The sequence below is a fragment of the Manis javanica genome, chromosome 18, assembly GCF_040802235.1.
Source record: "Manis javanica isolate MJ-LG chromosome 18, MJ_LKY, whole genome shotgun sequence".
In the NCBI taxonomy this organism is placed as follows: domain Eukaryota; kingdom Metazoa; phylum Chordata; class Mammalia; order Pholidota; family Manidae; genus Manis; species Manis javanica.
In genome coordinates this window covers 7,365,830-7,388,486 of record NC_133173.1, presented here as the reverse complement: position 1 = coordinate 7,388,486, position 22,657 = coordinate 7,365,830, and the positions used below count along the sequence as shown (strand labels likewise).

Below are 22,657 nucleotides of genomic sequence, written 5' to 3'. Positions count from 1 at the left end.
AATGTCTGAGAGTTCTAGTTTGTCCACATCTTACCCCCATAAATTCTTGCACAATTCTAAAGGCAAGAGAACCTAAAATCGGTGAATCAAAAATTAAACTTGATAGGATAATGAGTTTAGAGTTTTCATACTTGCAGAAATGCCAGAGACATACAGGTTCCCTTCACTTCAGTTGATGGTATTGACTTCAACAACTGACCTGAGTTACATTTTTTCATCTGTAAGGAAGGAAAAATGATGTACCTGTAGTGGGAGGGTAGAAAGAGCAGACACCTAGACCATTCCTGTATTGGAGGCTATTTGAATCCAACTGTGATCATGCTTTAAAAATGAGATATTTTTTTAAAGCCAATTGTGAGCTTACTCTTCATGCCCACTATGAAGCCATTGGCTTGAATGCGAATACGGAGGCTGCCTGCTTGGTCCCAACACTTTCAGCTGTACCTGCTTTCTCTCCATTACAGCCGGAGGAAGAGCAGTTGGTCTGTGATACCACGGGATCCAGTTCTTCCACCGACGACTCAGCTTCCTTGGACCGACATTCTTCTCACGGCAGTGATGTGTCCCTCTCCCAGATATCAAATTTGAACAGGTCCAGGGATCAGCAGTACCTTGATGGCTTCTACAGCCATGGGGTGGGAGCTGAGGGTCGAGAGAGCGAGAGTGAACCTGCCGGCTCCGGGGAAATGGAGGAGGAGGAGATGGACAGCATCACTGAAGTGCCTGCCAGCTGCTCCGTCCTGAGGAGCTCCATGCGTTCCCTGTCCCCGTTCCGGAGGCACAGCTGGGGTCCAGGGAAGAATGCAGCCAGTGATGCAGAAATGAACCACCGCAGGTGAGAGGGCAGGCTGTTTGTTCCGTCTCTTGGTGGCTGCAGGCTTTGATTGGTGCTTTGGTGGTGGTGGTGGTGGTGGTGGTGGTGGTAAGAGGGTTGAGGGTACTCCGTGGTGTAGAAGAAAGAATATAGGGTTTGGAATTAGGAAAATCTGTGTTCAAACTCCAGCTCTATAACTCACTCTGTAGATAACCTTGGGCAAGTTAGTTGACCTCTCTGAGCTTTAATTTTCTCATCTATAAAATAATCTGCCTTCAGTAATAGTAAATATCACAGGTGAAATACAGGTAATGTTTAATAATTGGTAATACTTATTCAGGCCAGATTTACTAATGCAATTCATAGATTTAAAATTTTTGGAGGCAATAGTTTCATGTCAGTTTTGAATTAAACACAAAAATCTTAGAGTCCCAACACATTTTAAGTTTTCCATAATGCTTTACAAGAACTTCCGTCTGTTTCTCCTGCAGAAAGTTTTGATAAAGTCTGAATTATCAGTATTTAATCCTCAAGAGATCCTAAGAATCATTAAATTGTTGGTATTTTTTCCATGGATGGGGATGTCCATAAGTTTGAAAGCAGGTGATAAAAAGATCATTTGAATTTGGCTTCTGACTGTTGGCTGCCTAGATGAACTTAAGCAGGTGGTTTTAGCTCTAAAAAAAAAAAAAAGTGCCACACAGTCTCCTGTGTATGTATAAAGGTGTGCCTATTACTCCAAAGCTACTTTCTGTAGGAAAAGCAGTCAAGGAAGGATGCTGACAGTTGTTTCAAAACAATTAATGTAAGCAACTTGGAACAATTAACTGCTTTTTAAAAAAAATTCTTGACCTCCTTAGAATATTATGGCTCAGATTTCATAGTGATGTGTCCATGTAATCTGAGTCATATTCACTCACTCGTTTATTCTTTTATTCAACCAACAGGTGTTGAGCACCCACTATGTGCCAGGGATTTCTGGTGCAGATAGTTGTATCAATTACCCAAGTTAAGTAGAATCAGGCTTCTGATCTAGTGTTGTGCTCTTGCTCCAACTCCATATTATGCTATGGTGGATTCAGGATACTAACCTTAAGGATAAGTAGTTGCTTTATCTGCTAGGTAGTTTTTATATACCTTGGGAACACTAGATTATATATATATAAAGCAGTTTCTAAAGGCTTTCTTTTCCAAGTTTGTTCACGCTGTACTGTTTTTCCTTGTTGAAGCATTTGCACCAGTAGAAGAAATGTGGGTGTGTGGGGAATGATGCCTATGCCCAGAATTTTCTTCCTGAACCAAGAGTAGCTTCTTGAAAGGATATATTTGTCTTAGATGACAGTAGCATCAAGAAATGAGTGTTTTATAAATAATCCATTTTACTTTGTAACCCACTATGAATCCCTTTGCCATGACTTTAATTGCAGCGCTAAATATGATTTTGTGGATCCTGTAGCTCAGGTGAGGAAATTGGAGCTCAGATTAAATGTTTTGCCCAAGATTACATGGTGATTTTAAGACTGAAGTAAGACCCCAGAACCTTATAGCCTAAGTTACTTTGTATTTTTAACCTATTTTACATCACAGAATCTCTTGTTTGAGTTTAGCATTAAAGATGACCTAGTATCACTGTCCCAAAACCTCTAGAGATAAAGGAGTGTGAGTTAGATATCACTTTAATTAATTATCTGCATGTAGTGTAACCTCAATTTTAAAGTCTTAAGAAAACCCTTTTTAAAAAGTTATCAATGGCCTTTTTTCCCTGATCCTTTTACTTTTATAATTTAATAAACCTAACTTCTTGTCATCCAGTTTACTTCCTGGAGGGAGGAAAGTTGCCCTCCACAGAAATTGTCCTTTTGGTTTCTGATACTTTGCTTATTCCACATTCATTCATTCCCTTACTTCCTGTACTATTTCTCTGGCAATTTTATCTCTTCCAGTGTGAAGTCTGTGTGTTTCATTCATTTGTATCCATTTTGTTTGACCTCACTACTGACCTCTTCCACCATTCATTTTCAGTTCAATGCGAGTTCTTGGGGATGTTGTCAGGAGACCCCCCATTCATAGGAGAAGGTACAGACTTCATTAACTTGGACTAACCATGTTACCCTTAAGCTTGTACTAACTAGCATCTCATTCTGCTTAATCCATGTTTAAACAATCTTTTTGAAATAATGTCACATCTGCTTCAGGTGAATAAGTACTTATTAATTGCTGATCTCCATTCCATATGAAATGGTTTCTTGAATCTGAAGTTTTTTCCTATTCTCCTTTTAAATTTATTTAAACATTTTTAAGGAATATTTTTTCCATGTTGTGCTTATTGGTGTTCAGGTCACTGATCCTAGGGTGTCCCCCACTGTCTCTAGGAGAACTGAAAGACATATCTGTGTTGTGCCGTCCTGATAGAATCTGGGGAGTACTGTTCCTTCCAACAGAAGGAAGAGCCAGAAATGGGTGTGTGCTCACACACAGGCCCCGCGGTGTTCTCCGCACACTCCTTAAGAGCCCAGTGGCAGCCTCTCCTCCTCGGCCGCCTGGCCCTTGCCATCTGGCTGTTGGTGCAGTCATTCCGCAAAGCAGGTAGAGGATCTGATTTCCTGGGTCCTCTCAGTCTTTCAATACCTTAATTATTTTTTCAGGCAACATTTTGAAGCTAAAAATCAGCATGTATAAATCACTTCTAGCCAAAAAGTGCTGAGTTGCTGTAAGTTTTCCAAATGCTAACTTTCGCTGTACTTTTACTATTCGTAAGTCATTAGTGACCTTTTCTCCCATTGTTAGGAAGAAAATTGAGACATCCAAAAATGATGATTAGGTTATTGTCAGTGTCACATTAGGAGCTATTTGTAAAGAAGTATTTAACTGATAGCTGTAGCTGTTTGTCTGAAAGCAAGCAAATAGTGATCTTTTCCGCTTTCTTTTTCAAATGGATGCTTCCTTTAATTCCTGATTTTAGGCACAAAATTGAGCTCAAATACAAATATTCTCATGAGTCTCAGATAATCATGATGCTGGTTAAGTTTTTCTCCAGGGGAACAAGTTGGTAAATGCCTTTTTCAGGAGAAGTATCTGAGACTTTTAGAGACATGTTTGTCTGGCTCTCCACTGAAGTCTTCAATCCGACTTTACTAGAAGCCTGCTCCTGCTGCCACTGGAAGATGTCAGGCAGCTGGACACAGTCCCAGGGAGCTTGTAGCTCCAGCCTTCCTGACAGCTCCAGTTAGTTTACCCTTAGTCACGTTTCTGTAGGTGGAACATGAGGTATAATTTTAAATTATGTATTAAACCTTTGCTAGTAAAATGGAAACATTTCATCAAGTATTAAAAGGTGGGAGAGCAGGGTATTCTTTTTCAATCTAGAACTTCCTAAATCTCAAAATACAACCAAAGAATCACTCAAGTGTTACCCCTACTAGATGTAGAATTGAAGAAATTAGGGAGCTCTCAGAAATACTCTTCATTACGAAAGAAGTTGTCTGCTGCAGGGAAGGGCAGCTTTTCTGCTACTGGGCAGCACCCTGCAGCTTCCTTCCTGGATCCTTAGCAAAGCTGTGCACCCCGCTTTTGTCTCCCTGTTGCTCTTCACCTTAAATTTTATCCCAGTCTCTCACATCATTACGATTTTCTGAGAGTAAAGGGAAGTTCAAATCTGTAAAGGGGATCATTTTGACGAAAGATAATTTGGCAGTGTATATTCGTTACTGATTTGCCATGTTCTGTTTTTAGTAAGAAGTTGGATATTTAGGTGTAATAGGCCTTTTTATTATAGCTTGAAGATTTAAAGTCAGGTGAATTTCAAGGATGGACCTCTGAGTCTACATGTGTTGATAAATTCTCTCACGTGATGACCCTCGGACTACCGGCACGTGTCAGCCGTGGGCTTCTACTTTCTGCTTTGCACTTGGAAGCTTTATACTATTTAATCTGATTTAAAATGTTTCACTATTTAAATTATTTTCAAATGGTCTTATTTGAAAGATGTACATGTAGAAGAGCCATAGGGATAACTCTTACGTTCAGTCTCCCACCATTGCTTGTCTCCTTTCCTCTTTCGAAAACTCCCACTTGTCAACAAAACAGAATTATTAGGTGCATTCAAGATAGGTGTTTTTGGAGTCTGCAGATCTTCCCATTTGCAAGATTCAGGAGGTATTACCCACTTCTAAAAACAAAGGCTTTCACTCAGAACTTTAGTGCTCAAATAGTCTCTATTTTGAATGATCCCTTCTTAATCCCAAATTCTGATCTGTTGATGCAGTTAGATCCTTTTACAGAGTACCTGGTGTTTTGAATTGGTTATTTTTTTTTAGCTGTTTATATTTACTCAGCATTTCTAACCCAAGCTTTTCTATCTCCTGCTGCTTGGGAATAAATATCAGTGCTGAGATAATCAAAGAAGTAGGTGACCAACTGGATTCTTTTTTTAATCTTGTGGGAAAATGGGTACAAACCTAAAATTAAAGACACATTTCTAACTCAGTACCATAGAATTCCTGTTACTGAAGAAAGTAAATCCCTTCCTTATCACTTAAATACAAGGAAATGTGACTGTTGTTACATGCTTTATGTTTAACCTAATAGCCTAGTGAGTAGGGTCTGAAGATAAAATCATTATTAAGAGACTTATGAAGGGTCTGGCTTAGATAGATCCTTAATGGAAACACACGAGAAAACCTGATGAACCAGTGAGCCTACCCCAGTGCAATTTGTCAGTGTTCCTTTCACCAAGGATCACAGATGACGGTGATGAGGCAGATGGGGGAGTGGTGGGGTGAAGAGAGAGACACTGTCCCTTGTGGGGGAGGTTGGGACCCCACTGGGAGGTTGCCTTCATGGGCAGCCACAGGTCGGACCGAGTCTCTGTTCAGTGATCACTAGAAGGAATTCTTGGGTTTCTGATTGGACTCTTTATCCTGTAAGGAGCTCACAGAGTCCCTTCCACCACATTATCTAGGTGGCCATCAATAGAGCATTTTAAGTTCCATGGTTTTTGTTCTGGCCTTTTTCTAAGTCCTGAAACAGCGTCAATGCTCCTGATGTGTCGATCAACAGACCCATCTGCCCCTGACTATGCCCTTTCTTTTTAAGCCCGGTAACCCATCCCTGTTTCCTCTTTTCTCCCTCCATTTCTGTTTCTGCCCTTGATGTCATCCCAGTCTGAGCTGGTGTCCCTCTGGTGTGCAATTCTCTGCTGCCCTGAGTGCTGACTATGATCACAGAAGGTACGGTGTTGTCACATGTCACAGCCACCACCGGGGGAGTCTTGGAAAGTGGCACCTGGGCTTTTGGGCTTGGGAGCTGTCTTCTGTGTGGCTCGAGTGCATATAGTGGCCTGCTTTGTCTGTGAGCAGTGTTCAGTTGCCCCTGCTGAGGGCGGCCCTAGTCCAGTGGAAGGGTCGCTCACCCTGCTGCATTCTGTTTGGCTCAGGTGGCTGTGGCTTTGGTGTTTTCGGCACAGACATGCCCCATGGTTTGGTGGACCGCCTCTCTTTTTGTTTTGGTTTTTCCTGATTCCCAGGTCCTAGGAATTCCCACATCTTGAGGAAGACAGTGACAGAAGCGAGGCAGCTAATAAGATGCACTTACTACTGTTAATGCTTCCAAATCTACCAATGTCTGTAGATTTCAAATTCACAGATTACTCACTGTTTCTGCTTTTTTTCTCAACTAAGCAGCCAGATCTAATTTCTAAAACATTTTCAGGATTAAGTCTGTGGAAAGCACAGATCTGGTTTTCTCAAGCTTTACAAATAATTCACAGTAGAAAACTAGATTTCTTCTTCATTTAGCCTTTCTTGTCCCTATTACTAAAAATGAGCTTTACAGAGACATTTACTTGTAGTCATGACTTCAATTGTCATACTGAAATAAGAAAAACAAAATCCATTGTTTAATTTACTCACCAAAGAAAACAGGAGCATATGGTTTCAGTTTATAATAAGTGATTTACAAAACAAAAAGAGCAAATACAAGCCCTTCTGGACTGCCATACATGAATTGTTTTTAGCAGTTCACTGTGCAGTTTCAACAGAGATAACCAAATAGCTTCCATGTACCTTCAAATATAATTCCAGCTGCTGGTGTCTGATGACATGGTCCACTACACTTATATTTTGAGATCTTGTTTATTTTAAAGAAATTTCCATATAGTTGTAACAGATGCTAATTATTCTGGCTAGCAACCCCGAGGAGGATAGATGGCTAACCTCTCTCTGTGCCCTTCTGCTTACCATACCATATTGCTTCCACTCTGCAAACCACAAAATCTTTATTCCAGAAATCCCATTTTAGACACCAGGCTTTTGGGGTTTTCCCTTTGTCAGTGTCAAGACAGAAAAAAATGAAAATGTACGACATAATACCTTTTCAGCTTTTGTTGTTCAAGGTGTCTGTCATGTGTGCCTTTCTGCAACTAACAATTCTCAGGAAACCTGTCAAGCAGTTGTTGTCCAGCCATGTGTGCACAGATAATAATGCTCATAAGTAACACCTGGGTTTTTGCAGTGGACCCATAACCTGTGACGTTACAAATCAACTAGACTGTAGTTGCATGTAAAGTTACAAAATTCCATTAATGGACATAAGGGCAAGTGTAAGTCCCCCTTTTTGCCTTCTGAAAGTTACTTATGCTGATATTTTCTCTGTGCCATTTAATTCTTTGTTATTAGCATAGTTAGATTCTGGCAAAGATTAATTAGATTAAGGAGAAACACATAAATAAAAGATCAATGAGATGATACAGTCTGTCTGTATGGCATATTGAAAAAATCTGAGAAAAATGACTGTAGGTGGTTCGTCATTTGAGTCAGTTGAATGAGGTGACAAAATGTAAGTGTAGTCTTCTTTTTCAGTATCTTGAGGCCTGGTGGGCAGGTGGCAGTGTTGTGCCTTTGTAGACCTTTTTGCCAGGTGACAGTACAACTAAAGGGGTTTTTAGTCCTTCCTTTCTGAGACTGAAGGAAAAAGAATGAATTAACTCTTGTGCTGTGTGTTCAGTTTCAGTCTAGAAGGCTTGACAGGAGGAACTGGTGTTGGAAACAAGCCATCCTCATCTTTGGAAATAACCTCTGCAAACACCAAGGAGCTCAGGCACCCTTTCAGTGGTGAGGAAAGGGATGACTCTTTGGTGTCACTTTCAGAAGAGGATCTGGAATCAGGCCAGAGAGACCATAGGATGTTTGATCAGCAGGTAAGGCTGAAATGGATGTATATTGCTAGTATGGAAAAAAATAATTTTTATTTCCCTAAGTATGTCCTTGTATTTGAAACAAAGAAGGCAAGAGTTATGTTAATATTAAGGCCAGTGCCTCTGATTACTTACCATTAAATAATGTACTCATTCTAGCACAAAGCAAGTTTGTAGCACTTAATAGTAATTAAAGAATACTATTTACCTGCACAGATATTAATGTTCCATCAAAAAGCAAACTTCTTTAAGAGAGTATCCAGGATATTACATTGAGTTTTTTCTTCTTATCCAAGGACTTTTACCATCCCAGTAGTAAAATGAGTCTTGAAGTGTGTTGTGTACCATTATTAAATGTCCCAATTCTCAAAAACATATCCCAGGCTTTTCCTTCCTGGAAAGAAAACATTCTTATTCTTAAGTCTTAACCATGTTGTCCAGGAAACAGCTATGTATCTCGTTGCTTTCTGTCGCTGCCAGAATTCTTCAGAGAGCATCTGCGTTCCCTGCCTCCTGTCCCTGTCCACCTGGTGATCCCTTAGTGTCCACACTGCCACTCTCTTGGCACTCTCGTCCTGAAGGGCATGGGCTTCCTTGTCCACCAAATCAAGTGGCCTTTCTTTCATTCTCATCTTCTCAGGCCCTCCGTTATATCCCTTACCACCTTTGACAAGCCCTCAGGGAATTTTTGAGTTGAGAATCTGAATTAATGCTTTTAGAGCATCCTGCCACAGCCCAGTCCTTTTTCGTCTTCTTGGGCCAAAGAGATTTGAATTAGTTTCTCGAGGGTTCCAGGATACACATCCTAATGAAACATTTCTAACTTAACAATACCTGTCTTTAAATAGGTGACTAGAGTTTTAGTTAGAAATATAATAAAATATTTCTAATTAAACAAAGCCTGTTGTTTGAATAGGTGGCTGAGGTTTTGTGTAGCAATTTAATTTATTACATCCTACTACAAAACAGTGATACAACCAAATATAAATTGGGCACTAAAGTATTTCCTTAGTAATGAATGTGTCACTTATGCTCACCTGTAAAGCCTAAGAGAATTTAGGCCTAATAAACATCAAAATGAAGACCTAAAGGAATTTGCCACCTATCACCACCCACCCATGTCTTCTTGGCATGATACTTCAGAAAAAATGAGGAAAAATAACCAGAATATAGAGAGTGTATTTATTTTAAAGCAAACCATTTAGATTTATTCAGCCTAACAGTAACAGGAAAAGGAAGGAAAAAATAGAAACAATTCTTGTGTGATTACTGAAAGCATCTTTGGTAAGTGGAAAGTCAGAAAAATAAGTTACATTTCATGTATATGGAATCCTTTGGAAATCATTTGCAACACCAGGCAAAATACCAAAAATTGTGGTTTTGTGAAACAGAATCATCGACTTAAAGCCAGTATATTCCTTCAGATTCTGCCCTTGTGTTTGAGAACTTCAAGCCTGTTTAAGAGACTTGCCTAGAGACCTCATATCCAGCTATTAGCTAAATAGCGTTAACTCAGAGCCCCTGGCTGTCAGTCTCACTGCTTCCTCCTATGTCTTTAAAGTAGATGAGAACATGAGGACATTTAAATTCTCCTAAAGCTATTTATATGAATCCTTTTCTGAAACTGATGTTTTTAGAAGTTTGACAGATGACCATCTTTAGTGATATGAATTACCATTGATGTCTTTCTAAAATGGCTTTCTGATTTAGTCTTTCTAGATAAAATTGTCAACATTTTAGTGTCTTGCTGTGCTTAGCCTTCCTGGAACTCTCTCTTACTCACAATTTTCATTTTGTGATGAAAAGAACTTCAGAGTGGGTGTTTGAGCTGCTTGTGTCTCTGATCTGGAGAAGTCGCCTACAACCAACTTCCTGTTGCAAGTTTCTGCCTTCACTGAGGTCATTTTTCGGACCTCACAGTTGTATTTGAAACATAGCAACTGTATTCCCCAGACTCCATGGTTACACATGGAACAAACTCTGAATAATCACAGGTTTTTGGCACAGTTGAGTCAAGTTCATGCTTCTAACAGATTTTCATTGCTTCTCTCTCAGCATGTACACATTTCATCCTGCTACAGAGGGAAGAGATTTTTGATTCAGTAAAGTTAGTTAACAGTCAGAAGGGGCTCCCAGAACAAAAGCCAGAGGCGGCCCCTCATCAGAAGTATGCTAGTAAACACTGGCTGACTTATCTTTCACGGGCGTTATTGCAGGAACTTTCCTTCTGCAATTGGCCTTTGAAGCTGCCATGAATTTACTGAGGGAGGTAAATTATCAAATTTCAGTCACCTTCATACTCATGTAGAAGCAGTCTAATCTTAGAAGAGGAAATGGGAGATTTAGGCTTCTTTACAGATGCACGGCTGCTTGGCTTGTGATCTTAAAACACTTTTACTTGCATCTCTGTTTCCAACTCTAAACTCAGAATAATCTTAACTGGTATCCTATATGTCTACAAGGAATATTTAGATTTTCAAAGAACAAGAACTATATACAGTTTGATATTACCGTTGAAATTATTTTTAATCTGCCAAGGCATTCAGTTGATGCCTATTAAGCACTTACAAAGTTTGAAACCTTATTAGGTGTTGTGAGGAATATGAAATCACTGTAAAGAACAGATCCTCTAATTATTCCCATTTTACTAAGGTTCAGGAAGCCTAAGTAACTTCTGAAGTTGAGCAGCTGTTGTGGCAACTGTGTGACTACAAAGTCTTTGCTGTCCGCTTGTATGCTGCTTAATTTCCCCAGGGTGGGTTAAAACGTAATGTTTTGTGCTTATTTAGAAATTTGGGAGCATGTACTTAGAACCTGTTCTTTACTTTTTTTTTTACTTCACAGACATGTCACAGATCCAGACAACAGGGATTTAATTACTGTACATCAGCCATTTCTTCTCCACTGACAAAATCTGTCTCTTTAATGGCCATCAGCCATCCCGGGTTGGACAGTGAGTAGACTATTTTTTTTTTTATTATATATATTTTAAGCACTTCTCCTCTCATTTTTTCTCGCTTTCAAATCCTCTAATACTACCTTCCAAAACTTACCTGACTCTTCCTCTGAATGAGTGGCTCACCATTTAAACAGTAAAGGTGACATGACAGAGTTCAGTTTTGGAATCTTTGCCCTATCATTACCTAAAAATCTCAATACATTAAATTTGTTATATTCTTGGGCCTAAACCTAACCCATATTTTTAGAGCTTTTTTGTTGGAAATTATTTCAGACTTTAAAAATAGATGCAAAAACAAAGACTCATCATATATTCTTCACCTGGAGTCCCCAGGTATTACCATAACACTTGTTTTATCAATCTCTCTCCCTCCATCACTTCCCTTAAAATTTTGTCTGAAACACTTGAGATCAAATTATAAACAATGCTCTTCTGGCTCAGAGATACTCTCTTATATTACCACAGTACGATTATCCATATTTTATTATCTGTTAATTTCCTGAGCTCTTGAAAAATGTTTAAGCTACACAGAAAGCCTGAGGTACGTTTTCAGTTAGTTAAGCAAGTGCCAAGGGCATTATGTCTGAAAATGATCAGCGTAACTATATGCAGATTCAGGCTTCACTGCTATGAAAGTTACGTAGAAATGCCTGGTGTCCATAAACACAGGTTGTCTGCAAATAAAAGATGCTCAAAAACATATTTGAATTGGATCCAAGAGTTTGTCAGAGAAAGGCAGCTTGTTCTTTGAGAAACCACACTTTTTTATTTTTAAATGATTTTTTTCATGAGTAGTTGCAGTGTTACATCTCAGTTTCAAAATTCAAATTCTTATCAAAGGGGGAGTAGCGTGTTACCTTCTTTGCTGTAAGATTGTGTGTTCAGGCGGCTGAAGCAAACGCAAAAGCGGCCCCCCCCTGGTGTTCCTCCGGAGCGCCCTGCTAGGACGCATTTAAAAAGGACTGAGGTCAGAAGTAGCTGCCCCACGTTGATGGTATGTTCTTTCCCAGTTCATGACTTACTAGAGGCCTAATCTTTTTAATTTCCACAGAATAGAATGGATGATTCTTTTAACTTTGTCCTCGTTTTCATATGATCATGAAATCAATACAAATCATTAATACAAAGTCTTCAAATACAAATCTGACCTGTTTGACTAACGGTGCCTAGTGCTGACTTACTCTCAAGACACAGATAACACTTCACAGAACTGCAACTGAAAGAGCTTTTCCAGTATTTGTTTGGGTTTTGTTTTTGTTTTGATTAGGCTTTGGGTTAGAGGTTTAGCTGGTATAGATTGAAAATGATTATAACAAAGTAGTTCCTTGTGGATTTGATGAGCCTGGAGTGCTAGAGTTCTACAGCCAAAGGCCGACGGAAAAGCTCTCTTCAGCGAGACGTTTCAGCTCTGTGTGCTCCTCCCCTGGCTGGCGAGGGCTGTGATGTAGTGGATATTCTACTCCCGTAGCAACAGGTACCTCGTACCAACAGAAGGTGTCCCACAGCAAGATGCTTTTCCTGTATGTTGTGACACACTGTCTTGCCTTGTGCATGAAACACTTGATTATTTTCCTCCAAAAAGCAAGATGGTTTTTTAATGTGATTTCATTTGCTAGCCAAACGCTACAAATAATGTGGCTAAGTTCCAGAAATCACTGTCCTAGAGTATCAGAACTTGTGACTCATAGACCTTTTCTCTCTATTGCTGGGAAATTTCTTCTCAGCTTACTGGGGGAGACTGAAGTCAGCAGCAAACTGCTGTCTAGAGTAGAGTTTTAAGCAAGAGTTTAATCCTTTCATCAAGAGAGGGACCCTCATTCTAATTGATAGTGTGTATTTTGTGCAACCTTGAATGACTAATTCATAATTAACTTAGCCCCACTTATTTCCCTAAGTTAGCACACACTGTAATTGGATGACTCACCAACTCTAAGGGCACTCATTCTCCTTGAGTTACTCCCTATATGTAATTAAATTAATCTTCCCAACTGTATTTGTTTATTCTGCTCTAGAAACATGAATCCTCTTGCATTGTGAATGTTCTGACTTGAACAGGAGACTAAAATGTCTGTTCCGTGGGCTCCGCCTTCAGGCATCAGGGTAACTGGATAGTTCTCAGTTCACCGCAGGCTCAAATACTATATTCCAGATCACTCAAGTACTCTGCCTGACTCATCATTGGCCATGGTCTTTGTAGCTGAAAGTATCACAATTAAAATCTTCATGGTGATTTTAAAGTCTGAAGTGTTTGGTACACTTAAAAATATACACAGGGAAAGTAATGTGATAAAGCTTCACTGTGAACTAATCTAAAGTCCTCAGCAGATAAGTATTTGTCATCCTTATGGCATCAGCCCACAGTGCCCAGGGCAGTGCCAGGCTCTGTTTCTCTCTGACCACAATTTGAGCAGTGCTGAGGAAACGAGCACATTGCCCTTTATTGTCTTTAGGTAGCTTTGTTTTATGAGCTCGTTTGTCTAGGAACAAATACTTTCTAAAATCAATCTTATCTCAATCCTCTCCAGCTTGTACCTGTTGCTCTATTTCCTTTTAAGAAATTAGCAACGTCTCTCAGTCTTTCAAAGCTGTTAACATCTGAGCACCTGAAGATGAACTGTGATCAGGAATATCATTTTGTGTCATTGCTAGATGAGAAAAACAGACATACTAAGAGCATTATTTCTAAGCTTGGGCTCTAAAATCCGTTGACATAGAGGGAAATACTGACTAAGGTGGTGACTAAAATCTGTATCATTTTCTGTGGTGGAAACTAGGCTACGGCCATTTTAGGAACCACAGTGGTTGGGAAAGCCGTCCTTGCTCATGTCTTTAATTTGCTGTCTTGCTGGGGGAACACGATGAATGCATCTTTCTGGCTCACTTTTCAGGGAATCAGAATAGCACTGACGCTGCCTGTGTCTTGTGGGAAAATGCCAGGGAGGACTGGCCTTGGAGCAGCTGCTTCAGGATACATGTTCGCAGCATTTCGCCTTCTCACATCAGACAGAATTGAGTGCAGATTCCCAGCTTGCCAGGAGACGTAGGTGGTTTCTCGAGAGAACTTAAGACTAAGCCTCATTTTTGCATATACATAATAATTTAGTTATAACAGACACGCCCTTTCCAAGGTGGTAGTTTTAAACTTCTCGTTGCTTGCAAACAATAGAGAACCTGAGTGATTGATTGACGCTAAGAACTCTAAGCACACTGGTGACAGTAATGTGACAGGAGAATTGGACCTATCAGATCTTTTAACCTCACAGGCCTCTTAATGAGATTTCATTTTCCTCTTCATTTTGCATGTTTTGTTATCACAAAGAACGGTGTTCACAAGGTTCAGTGGTCCTTAAGATCATTTTTATACCTTCGCTCACGGTGTGTGAATTGGCCAACTTCCTTATGCATGCTTTGATGGGAACACTAGCTTAGAATTGTAGTTGTATAGCTCGCGTTAGACCATAAAAGCTAATTTCATTCTTGAGACCTGAACTGTGGCATTTATGTACATAAAATGCACTGAATCTCAAAGGATAAAATGATCCATTTGACCAGAGATTAGGGTGGTCTCTGGAGAGTTAGGCATCACTGCTAATGAGGACATTGTATCTCTACTTCCTGTGCTTATTTTCCGTCTAACTGTGGACAGGAAGATGAGAATTTATTGGAATACATGTATTTTCTTAGAGCAGTCCTGTCTGAAGAAGATAGCATTGGCAAACACATCAGAACTCAAATTTAGTCAGTCAAACAGACTTTATGTATTAATCTTTTGATTAAACTAAGGCTGGAATTTATGCATATTCTATAGGTGTGTGTGTGTGTGTGTGTCCTTTATTTTATACATTATAAATTGAGTATGTAAACATTATTTTTTTGCCTACATGTTGGAGATGTCTTTATGTGTTGAGGATACTCCTTAGACATCCATATAAATAGATTTTTTCTTATGATCCATGATCGTGTGACAGAAGAAGGGGGACACCCTTAGATTTCTGTGTTATAAGAGGGCTTCTTTTCATTTCCTGAATTTGCTTCACATTTGGAAATACTTTAAAACATACATTAAAATGGTAACTTACTTTTGTACTAGACTGTTGTCGCCTAAAGAGCCAGTGTACACATATCTGTGCCCTCAGTTCTTTGATCTCTGTTACTGTAGTGGCTGCAGACCATAGTCTGACATCCTGTGGCATTTATCTGGGGCATGGAGTGGCTTTTGTATTGGGTAGGTACCAAGCCTTTTCTTTCATTTAATTTAGGACATTGAGCTTCCAGAAAGCCTGCCAAAGGGGAATTCATTTACTGATTTGTTTATTTATTCAATAAATATTTGAGTACCTACTCTTTGCTGGACACTAGGCTCGGCTATGGTGGGAGAGGGCTGAGCTTACAGGCACAGTTCCTTTCCTCACCACACTTAAGCCAACAGACAAGAGAACAAGAGAATGTACTAGAAAATGTTAAATGCAGCAACTGAAAGAAGTGGGTATTGTAGAACATCAGACGTGAGGGATCAGAGAAGGCTTCCTGGGGAGAAGTATTATCAAAGTTAAGACCAGAAGGAAACGAGTTATCTGTTCAGTGAATTAGTATGTGGAAAGCAAGACTGAGGAATTTGGGCTTCTTGTCTGAGGACTTTGGAATGATTTAAGTTGATCACATTGATTGAGAGCCCTAACTGAAGAAAGTGCTGGGGAGGACAGGCTGGTAGATCTGTAGAAAGCTGTTGCGGGAATCAAATGAGAGCAGACAGTGGCCTGCTCCAGGGCGCAGAGCAGCTGCAGTAGGCGAGAAGCTGATGTTCAGAGAGTCTTAGAATTATAAATCAGAAGGTCTGAGTGGGGTGTGATATAAGGATACAAGGATGGTACATAGCTTTCTGTTTTGAATAGTTAGATGTTAGGTCCGCTCACCAAACAAAGGAGGAGCAGGTCTGGAAGGAAAAGATAAGTTCATTATGTCCTTGTTCAGTTTGAGCTGCCTGTAGGATCTCCACCCACAGGTGAGCAGGGGGGTGAATGAGTCTTGAGCTCAAAGGAGAGATCTGGCTTGAAGATAAGAAGTTGTGAGTCACCAGTATGTGGTATACAGATTGTACCTTAAGAGGTGAAAGTAAATGAGATTCGGGTGAGGGAGGCGAGAGCCAGATACAGAGCCCCGAGGAAGACCACCACTCCACATGCTTTCACTTTGCAGAAAAAACTCCAGCTATAAATTGTGACTATTAAAAATAATTGATGCATTGTTTTCATAATAAGTACGTATTTGTTGGATGAGTTTTTTTTTAATCTGGGTTAGAATTCTGCATGTTCACAGTAAAGGTGAAACTGTGGGTAGGTAACATTGGTCACCTAGACAGCCTGTCCTGGAACCGTACCAGTGGTGTTACCCTGCTCAGTGTGGTTTGCCCATGTTTCTCCTGGTCCTGGTGTCATCGGTGCACACTCTAATGTCTTCTGTTGACCCACTTCCCAGCCCGACAGCAGACGCAGCAGCCAGTAAGGCGGATCTCCTTCTCTGTCAGCATCTCTCCGCTCCTCCTTAAGACTAAAACTCTCTTTTCTCTTGGCTCTTCTTATTCCAGTGATGAGGAGGAGGATTTGCATAGTAAGTAGGCAACTTTGGTGTCCAGTGGCTATTCTCCAAAGGCTGACCAGTGCTGAAAATGCTATAGGCTTCGTACTAAGAAGTTGTGTTTGGGGATTTTCATCCCTTTGCATGCCATCATTTCTGAATCACTTGTCTCTGTGCTTTGCTTTGAAAATTAACTTGGGTAAAATGGTTTTTGCCTCCTGTATGCTACCTACACTGATTGATCAAACGCCCAGATTCTAGGGCAGGAGATAGCGTCTTGGAGCACAGATATCTTCAAAGGCAGAAGGGATGTGTTCTCATCCTGCCTTGTACCTTTTGTAGTATTGAGCACTAATTTCACACACTTTTCACTCAGTGATGTGAATTTCTTTTTTTTCCCCTTGTTTCACTTTTTTATGTCTCATGGGACAGATCTCTAGATGTCCATCTGTGCTATTTAAAAGCTAATGTTAATCTTTTTCCTTTTCACCTTTCATACCACTTCTTTAAAAAAAAAAACTTTCCTTTGAGATTAGATCCCCATGGATTAGGGGTGAGAGCCACATATCTATTTCTGTCCTGTTTCCCTCCTTTGGAACATTCTGGTTTTCAATCTTTTCACTACAAAGTAGGTTTCAGATAAATACGTCCTTGCATGATAATACCTAGTTTAAAAATTTCATGAGCTATCAGTTTTAGGAAACCTGGAAGGGAAATGAATCCCCCCTTTCACAAAAGTCACTGTTTTCAATTGTATAAGACTTCTAGAATATTCCAGGATTGGTATTTTTAGTAGAAAAATCATTTCTAATAATACTTAAATAATGAATTCTCATTTCATTTAACTAATATGAGTCCCAGGCAGTGACAATATCCACATAATTGAGTTCTCTGATTCCCTATCACTTGCTGACTCTTATCTTCAGCAGTATGTAAGAATCTAGTTATTTTTATTTAAATATTAAAATTGAATATTTAAGCAGTATAAGCTCAGGATGACATTTTTGCATTGTTCCTGAAAGTGCCTTATAGACAATAACACAAAGTTTAATTTTGTTTAAATGAAGGTTTTTATGTTCATTACTTTCACAGTTAAAAGATGTTGATAAATAGGTACACAATAAGATACTTACTTTATACAAGTTGTAGCAGGACAGAAGGTGTAAAAATCCACTTAAGAAGTTTGAGAGATCAGACACTCTCAAAGCTGGTTTCATCTTGAAGTATTAGTAATACACTGGGCAAAAGCCAGGTCAGTGTGGCAAGTGAACTTCCAGTAGTATTTCTTCTACCACTAGTATAAAATTGTAATAGCCCCGTTACTTAGTTAATCCATCATGATGGAATCGTACAAGTATAGAAGGTGGAAGAAACCTTTGAATCAAGTACCCAGCATTCTTCAAAATGTGTTCCTTAAACTCAGAAATAACAGAATTATGTGGGGAGAAAGAGAGGAAGAAAAAGAAGGGGTTAGTTCATGGCCAAAGAAATTTAGGAAACTTGAGGTTAACCAGGTTTCAAATGCTAATGTGTACATTGAATTTCCAAGGCAGTGTTCATATGCTGTGTTTCCCAAACTTATTAACTAGATAACCACAATGTGCATGACTGAATAACATCTCATGACAATAGTGTCCCCAAGGAGAACACACTTTGAAAAATGTTGACTGTGTCCTTCCAGCTGAAAAATACTGACTGTCTCCTTCCAGTGGCTCTAACACTGGGATGTTGTTGTTAGGTCTGCAGGCTGTTTCATGCCTTTAAAGAAAAGTCTAGTTGAATTGTGCTATTTACATAATGCAATAATCCTTCACAGGCTGACTTCAGTAACAGATTGCTTTGCTTTTATCTGTGATTGTATCATGGACATAACATTGATTATTTAATATTCTTAGATGTTCTGAAAGCTTAATGGCACTTGAGGAATTTCAGAGGCATTGATTTCAAAGGCATTGGTGGCTTAATCGCTGTTTTCAGGACCATCTCTAAGAGGTCACAGAAAATGAATTAAAGTTTTCTCAGCAGTGAAAAAGTTGGAACTCCTTATCAGAGTCATAGATCCTCCCAGTGTTCAACCACCATACACATTTGGTCAGAAATTTATTTGACACCAATCTACTGGGAGCTTATTCATGGCCAGCTCTGTGCTCGTTGGTATTTTTCTTCATTAGGGATTTCGCTTCCACTTCATTCATATCACTGGGGTGGTGACTTCGGCAACTGCTGACGTATACAACAGAATCTTGGCAACCTTAGAGGGATTAATACTGCTTGTATCATTCAAGGCTTCTGGGTAGAAAGTTTTGAAGCCACTGCTCTAAACCACTTTTGGTTTTTTGTTTTAAGTAAATTAAGGCATCCTAAGATTAAAATGCTGATGATTTCAAACCTGGATCATGCAGAACTGGGGGCAGATCCCAGATCTTATTCTCGCTCTGCTCATTTTTCTCTCACTCGGCAGCTACTACCTACCATGCAGTATAAGCTGAAATAGAAAAAGAACCCCAACCAAATAGGTAAACGGAGTAGCTACAGAAAGCAATCTTGGAAGACTCAGAATTTGTTTTTAAGTTTCCTATGCATTATTCCCATCTGTTGACTATTTACTTACTAATAACTACAATTTGACATTTACATTCAGAATATGGAAGAGTTTGTGTGGTTGAGAGTTTCAGATGCTGGTGACCTGGCAGCAGAACACCTTCAAATCTCTATCAGATTAAAGTTTTATTCATAGTAATCCCAGTGACCTAGAAACCAACCTCAGGGAGAAAGGGTGTATTTTGTCCCATTTTAATAATAGTTACACTGAGCAGACTTTGTCTACCTGGAATCATATGCAGAAAGTATTTCTCTATCTGATCTCCAAAAAAACTGGAAACCATTAATCATTGTATGATCGAGACTTCCCTCTTATCTAAGTCCTAAACTAGCTAGAGCTTCATTAACATGTCATCGATAAAGTAATAGTAGTGTTCCTTCTGTTTGTTCTCCTTTATTGCCCTGCTGTCGGATTCAGCCTTAGTTTTAATGACCTGCTCCAGTTAATGGGCTGATAGTATTGAAGGAGGAATGCACCTGCCCTACATTTATCAATGTGAACCTGGCAAGAACTTAACATCTGTTCATTCTCCCTCATTTCACAGATGAGGAAATGAAATCCAGAGATCGCACCTCAAATTAGTGACCGGGGCCAAGACCTTATAAGCCAGCTCTGGTGCTCTTTCCTATTCACTAATCCATTTCCAGTAACACTCAAGAAAATATCAGATATGCATTAGCTAGATTTTTAGTACAGAACTACATGAAAGCAAAATTAAGAGCACATAGAGTGGGATATTTCATTTCCTATTTTATATTCTTCCTGTGACATCATCCCAGAAAGATGGCCTGTAGAAACCGAGCATTTTCAGAGCAGAAATTAAGTAATTCATGTGTATTTGAACATTAGATAAAAATGTTGATTTAAGGGTTGTTCAATTACTTGAATCCTGGATTAATTTTTTTTTCCATGGGAAATTTGCTCCCTATTGCCTATTTCCAGTTCTAATTTGAGGATTTCAAGTTTAATTTTTCCTTCTTCCAAACTCTTAGGAGAAAGGGCATGATGCACTGGCTTGTAAATGCTATTTCTGATTTATCTGTGTCTTTATAAACATTTTAAACGTCTTGTCTGTCATCTGGTACAGTCCTTTGGCTATAACTTTTTATCTGTCATTTTTGTTTTCTAGATTCAAGGCCTTTCCACACCAGTGCCAATCTGACTGAGAGGTACCATACATTTATTTTGTTACTGTTTTTCCCAAGGTGAAATGAAGCAAATGCAAAATGTCCTATGACATTTAACTGAGTAAAGAAAGTCAATCGAGCTCATTGGATTCTTACTTCCTTGAGTGATAAATATGGAACAGTGGTTAGAAGTGGTTTGTAATGAAGGTTGATCCTTTTTCAATAATTTTCAATAGTTTTCCACTTTTATTCTTTACACTATTCTGATAAAGGTGATTGTTTGCATTTATTCACAGGAGGGAAACACTTACTTTTTACTTTATGAATTTTGTACTCTCTGCTTATGGGGTTTTCTGATCCCTAAGTCTCACGACATTTGTTTCATAATGTGTGTGTGCATGTGTTCATGCTTTTCTTCTGTGTGCATGGGTGTGGTACACACCTCTGTCCAAGTAAGGGAACTGGTTCCTTGCTTGACAGCAGCAGCAGGCAAAAGAGGTCTCTTTTGACCCATGGTTTACTTCTGTATTCTGCTTGTCATGGTTATGAGATTGAATAGTCTAATTTAAGCATAATTGTTGTTCTGATTGTTGCATAGTTTTTTTAGGTGGCTCTCCTTTTCACAAAGTCATCAGTTGTGACTCAGTGATCCAGAATTCTCAATATGAATGCTTCTCTTTGTACTTCTGTCATATTTTATTTGTTCCTTGTCCTTCCTAGAGCAGTGGTTTTCACACCATTTCCCCTTTACCTTAGTAACTGACTGCTGCATTTTGTAAGCAGACTTTCGCTATTGAAGAGAACCTCTTCAGGTTCTGCTTCTGTCTGCTCTCTCACAGAGGCCCTTTAAGAATATACTACTTTACTATGAAAAAACTCTAAAATAACTATTCCAGAACATGTAAGAAAAGTAGTTTAAATAGATTACTTTTCTGCATAATGGATTATGTATATCGGTGCCCAGCATTCTTTCAGGAAATCAATCACTGTGAATTTCCTAAGGTCCAAACATGTCCATGAAGCGTTCCTAAAGAAGTAGTTACTACATCTGGATCTGTGTGAAACTCCTACCATGGATATTTCCACTCTCTGCCTCAGTTCTTCATAAAAATTCCCTGCTTTGCAAGCTTTATTAACAAGCCCATCATTTCCATCATATTTACTGTTTTTTTTTCATGCAAAAATGTTTATAAATTGAGTGCTATTTTAGGTTATGAAATTTCAGGTAAAATAATTAATATTGACAGGCTCTATTTAACATCAAATCACTGAAAATCCATCACTAAAGCATTAATGACTGATATGAGAAAACATAGCCAGGTTTTGGCCACAGAGCATAAGCATCGTGGTGTGTTCTATTCTTGGATATTATTGTGTGATAGTTCATTTTTAACCTTTAATCTTTAATGTTTTAATTTTAAAAATTCTGTAGTCTTTTAAAACTCAATCTTGTTGTTTTTATCTAGTATAACAGAAGAGAACTATAATTTCCTTCCACAAAGCCCATCCAAGAAAGATTTTGAAGGGAAAAGTGGAACCAAAGTCAGTCGTACGTTCAGCTACATCAAGAATAAAATGTCCAGCAGTAAGAAGAGCAGGGTAAGTACCAGGCGGCATTCCTCGCGTGACCTCCTCGGTTGGTCAGCAGTCTGCTCCTTTCTCAGCCTTGCACACACCCAAAACGAATTAAATGATGGGGGTATATGGAAATAAATTCAGAAACAGTCCCTGAAATAGCCTAATGTTTGAAAAAAATTAACAGCAAGAAGAGTAGCAACAAAAGATGACACCGGTAATTCAGTTGTTCCCATGAGCCTAGAGCTTTCTATACGTTATCTTATGGAATCCTTTTGTTAGCCCCTCAAGGTAGGTATTATCTCCCTTTCCTAAGAGTGAGATAGCTTATCGTGGGATGTGCCCCTAATGTGGAACAGAGGCCGGCATCCAGATCTCTGGCTACAGACCCCACGCTCTCAACCACAGTGCTTCGTCAGCCAGTAAGGGAGGTTTAGAGTGCAGAAGGATTTTATGCCAAGATCAGAGACAAAAATGTTTACATTTGGGTTAGAGGTTAGAAAGATTGTCCCACAGCAAATTACAAGAACTTTTAAGACAACTACATATTCTTAGATCTCTTCCTAACTAGGAGTATGTTGCAGTGTATCTTCTTTAGTGCTTATAAAGGTTAAGTCAAAACATTTAAACTTTTTTGGTCTACTTATTTTTTTCATGCTCATTATAGGAAAATTCAAAGTATAAAAATAAGGAAATAAAAATCACTTGTAATAACCCCATAGAGAGATAACCACTCTTCAGATTTTTTTAACATAATTTAAAGACAGCGAGAGAAAGAAAAGGAGTTTACCTTCTAATGCTGCTTCTCAGTGCT

The 22,657-nt window shown here is 39.1% G+C and overlaps 1 protein-coding gene across 15 annotated transcripts in view; it reads left to right on the top strand.

Annotated features, from left to right (window-relative positions):
• The window catches only part of AKAP13 (A-kinase anchoring protein 13), a 291,101-nt gene that overhangs the window by 213,603 nt on the left and 54,841 nt on the right, over nt 1-22,657 (top strand). For 10 of the 15 annotated variants that reach the window (XR_012127222.1, XM_073227249.1, XM_073227241.1 and 7 more), the window contains 8 exons: nt 465-835; nt 2,837-2,890; nt 5,977-6,042; nt 7,817-8,009; nt 10,851-10,959; nt 16,441-16,572; nt 20,271-20,310; nt 21,735-21,867. Coding sequence is in view for 14 of the 15 variants with exons in the window: in XM_073227249.1 (XP_073083350.1) it covers nt 465-835; nt 2,837-2,890; nt 5,977-6,042; nt 7,817-8,009; nt 10,851-10,959; nt 16,441-16,572; nt 20,271-20,310; nt 21,735-21,867 (1,098 nt within the window). In the remaining variant the exon portion in view is untranslated. The remainder of the gene's footprint in view (nt 1-464; nt 836-2,836; nt 2,891-5,976; nt 6,043-7,816; nt 8,010-10,850; nt 10,960-16,440; nt 16,573-20,270; nt 20,311-21,734; nt 21,868-22,657) is intronic. The other 5 variants (XM_073227245.1, XM_073227247.1, XM_073227246.1 and 2 more) reach the window with 5 other exon arrangements.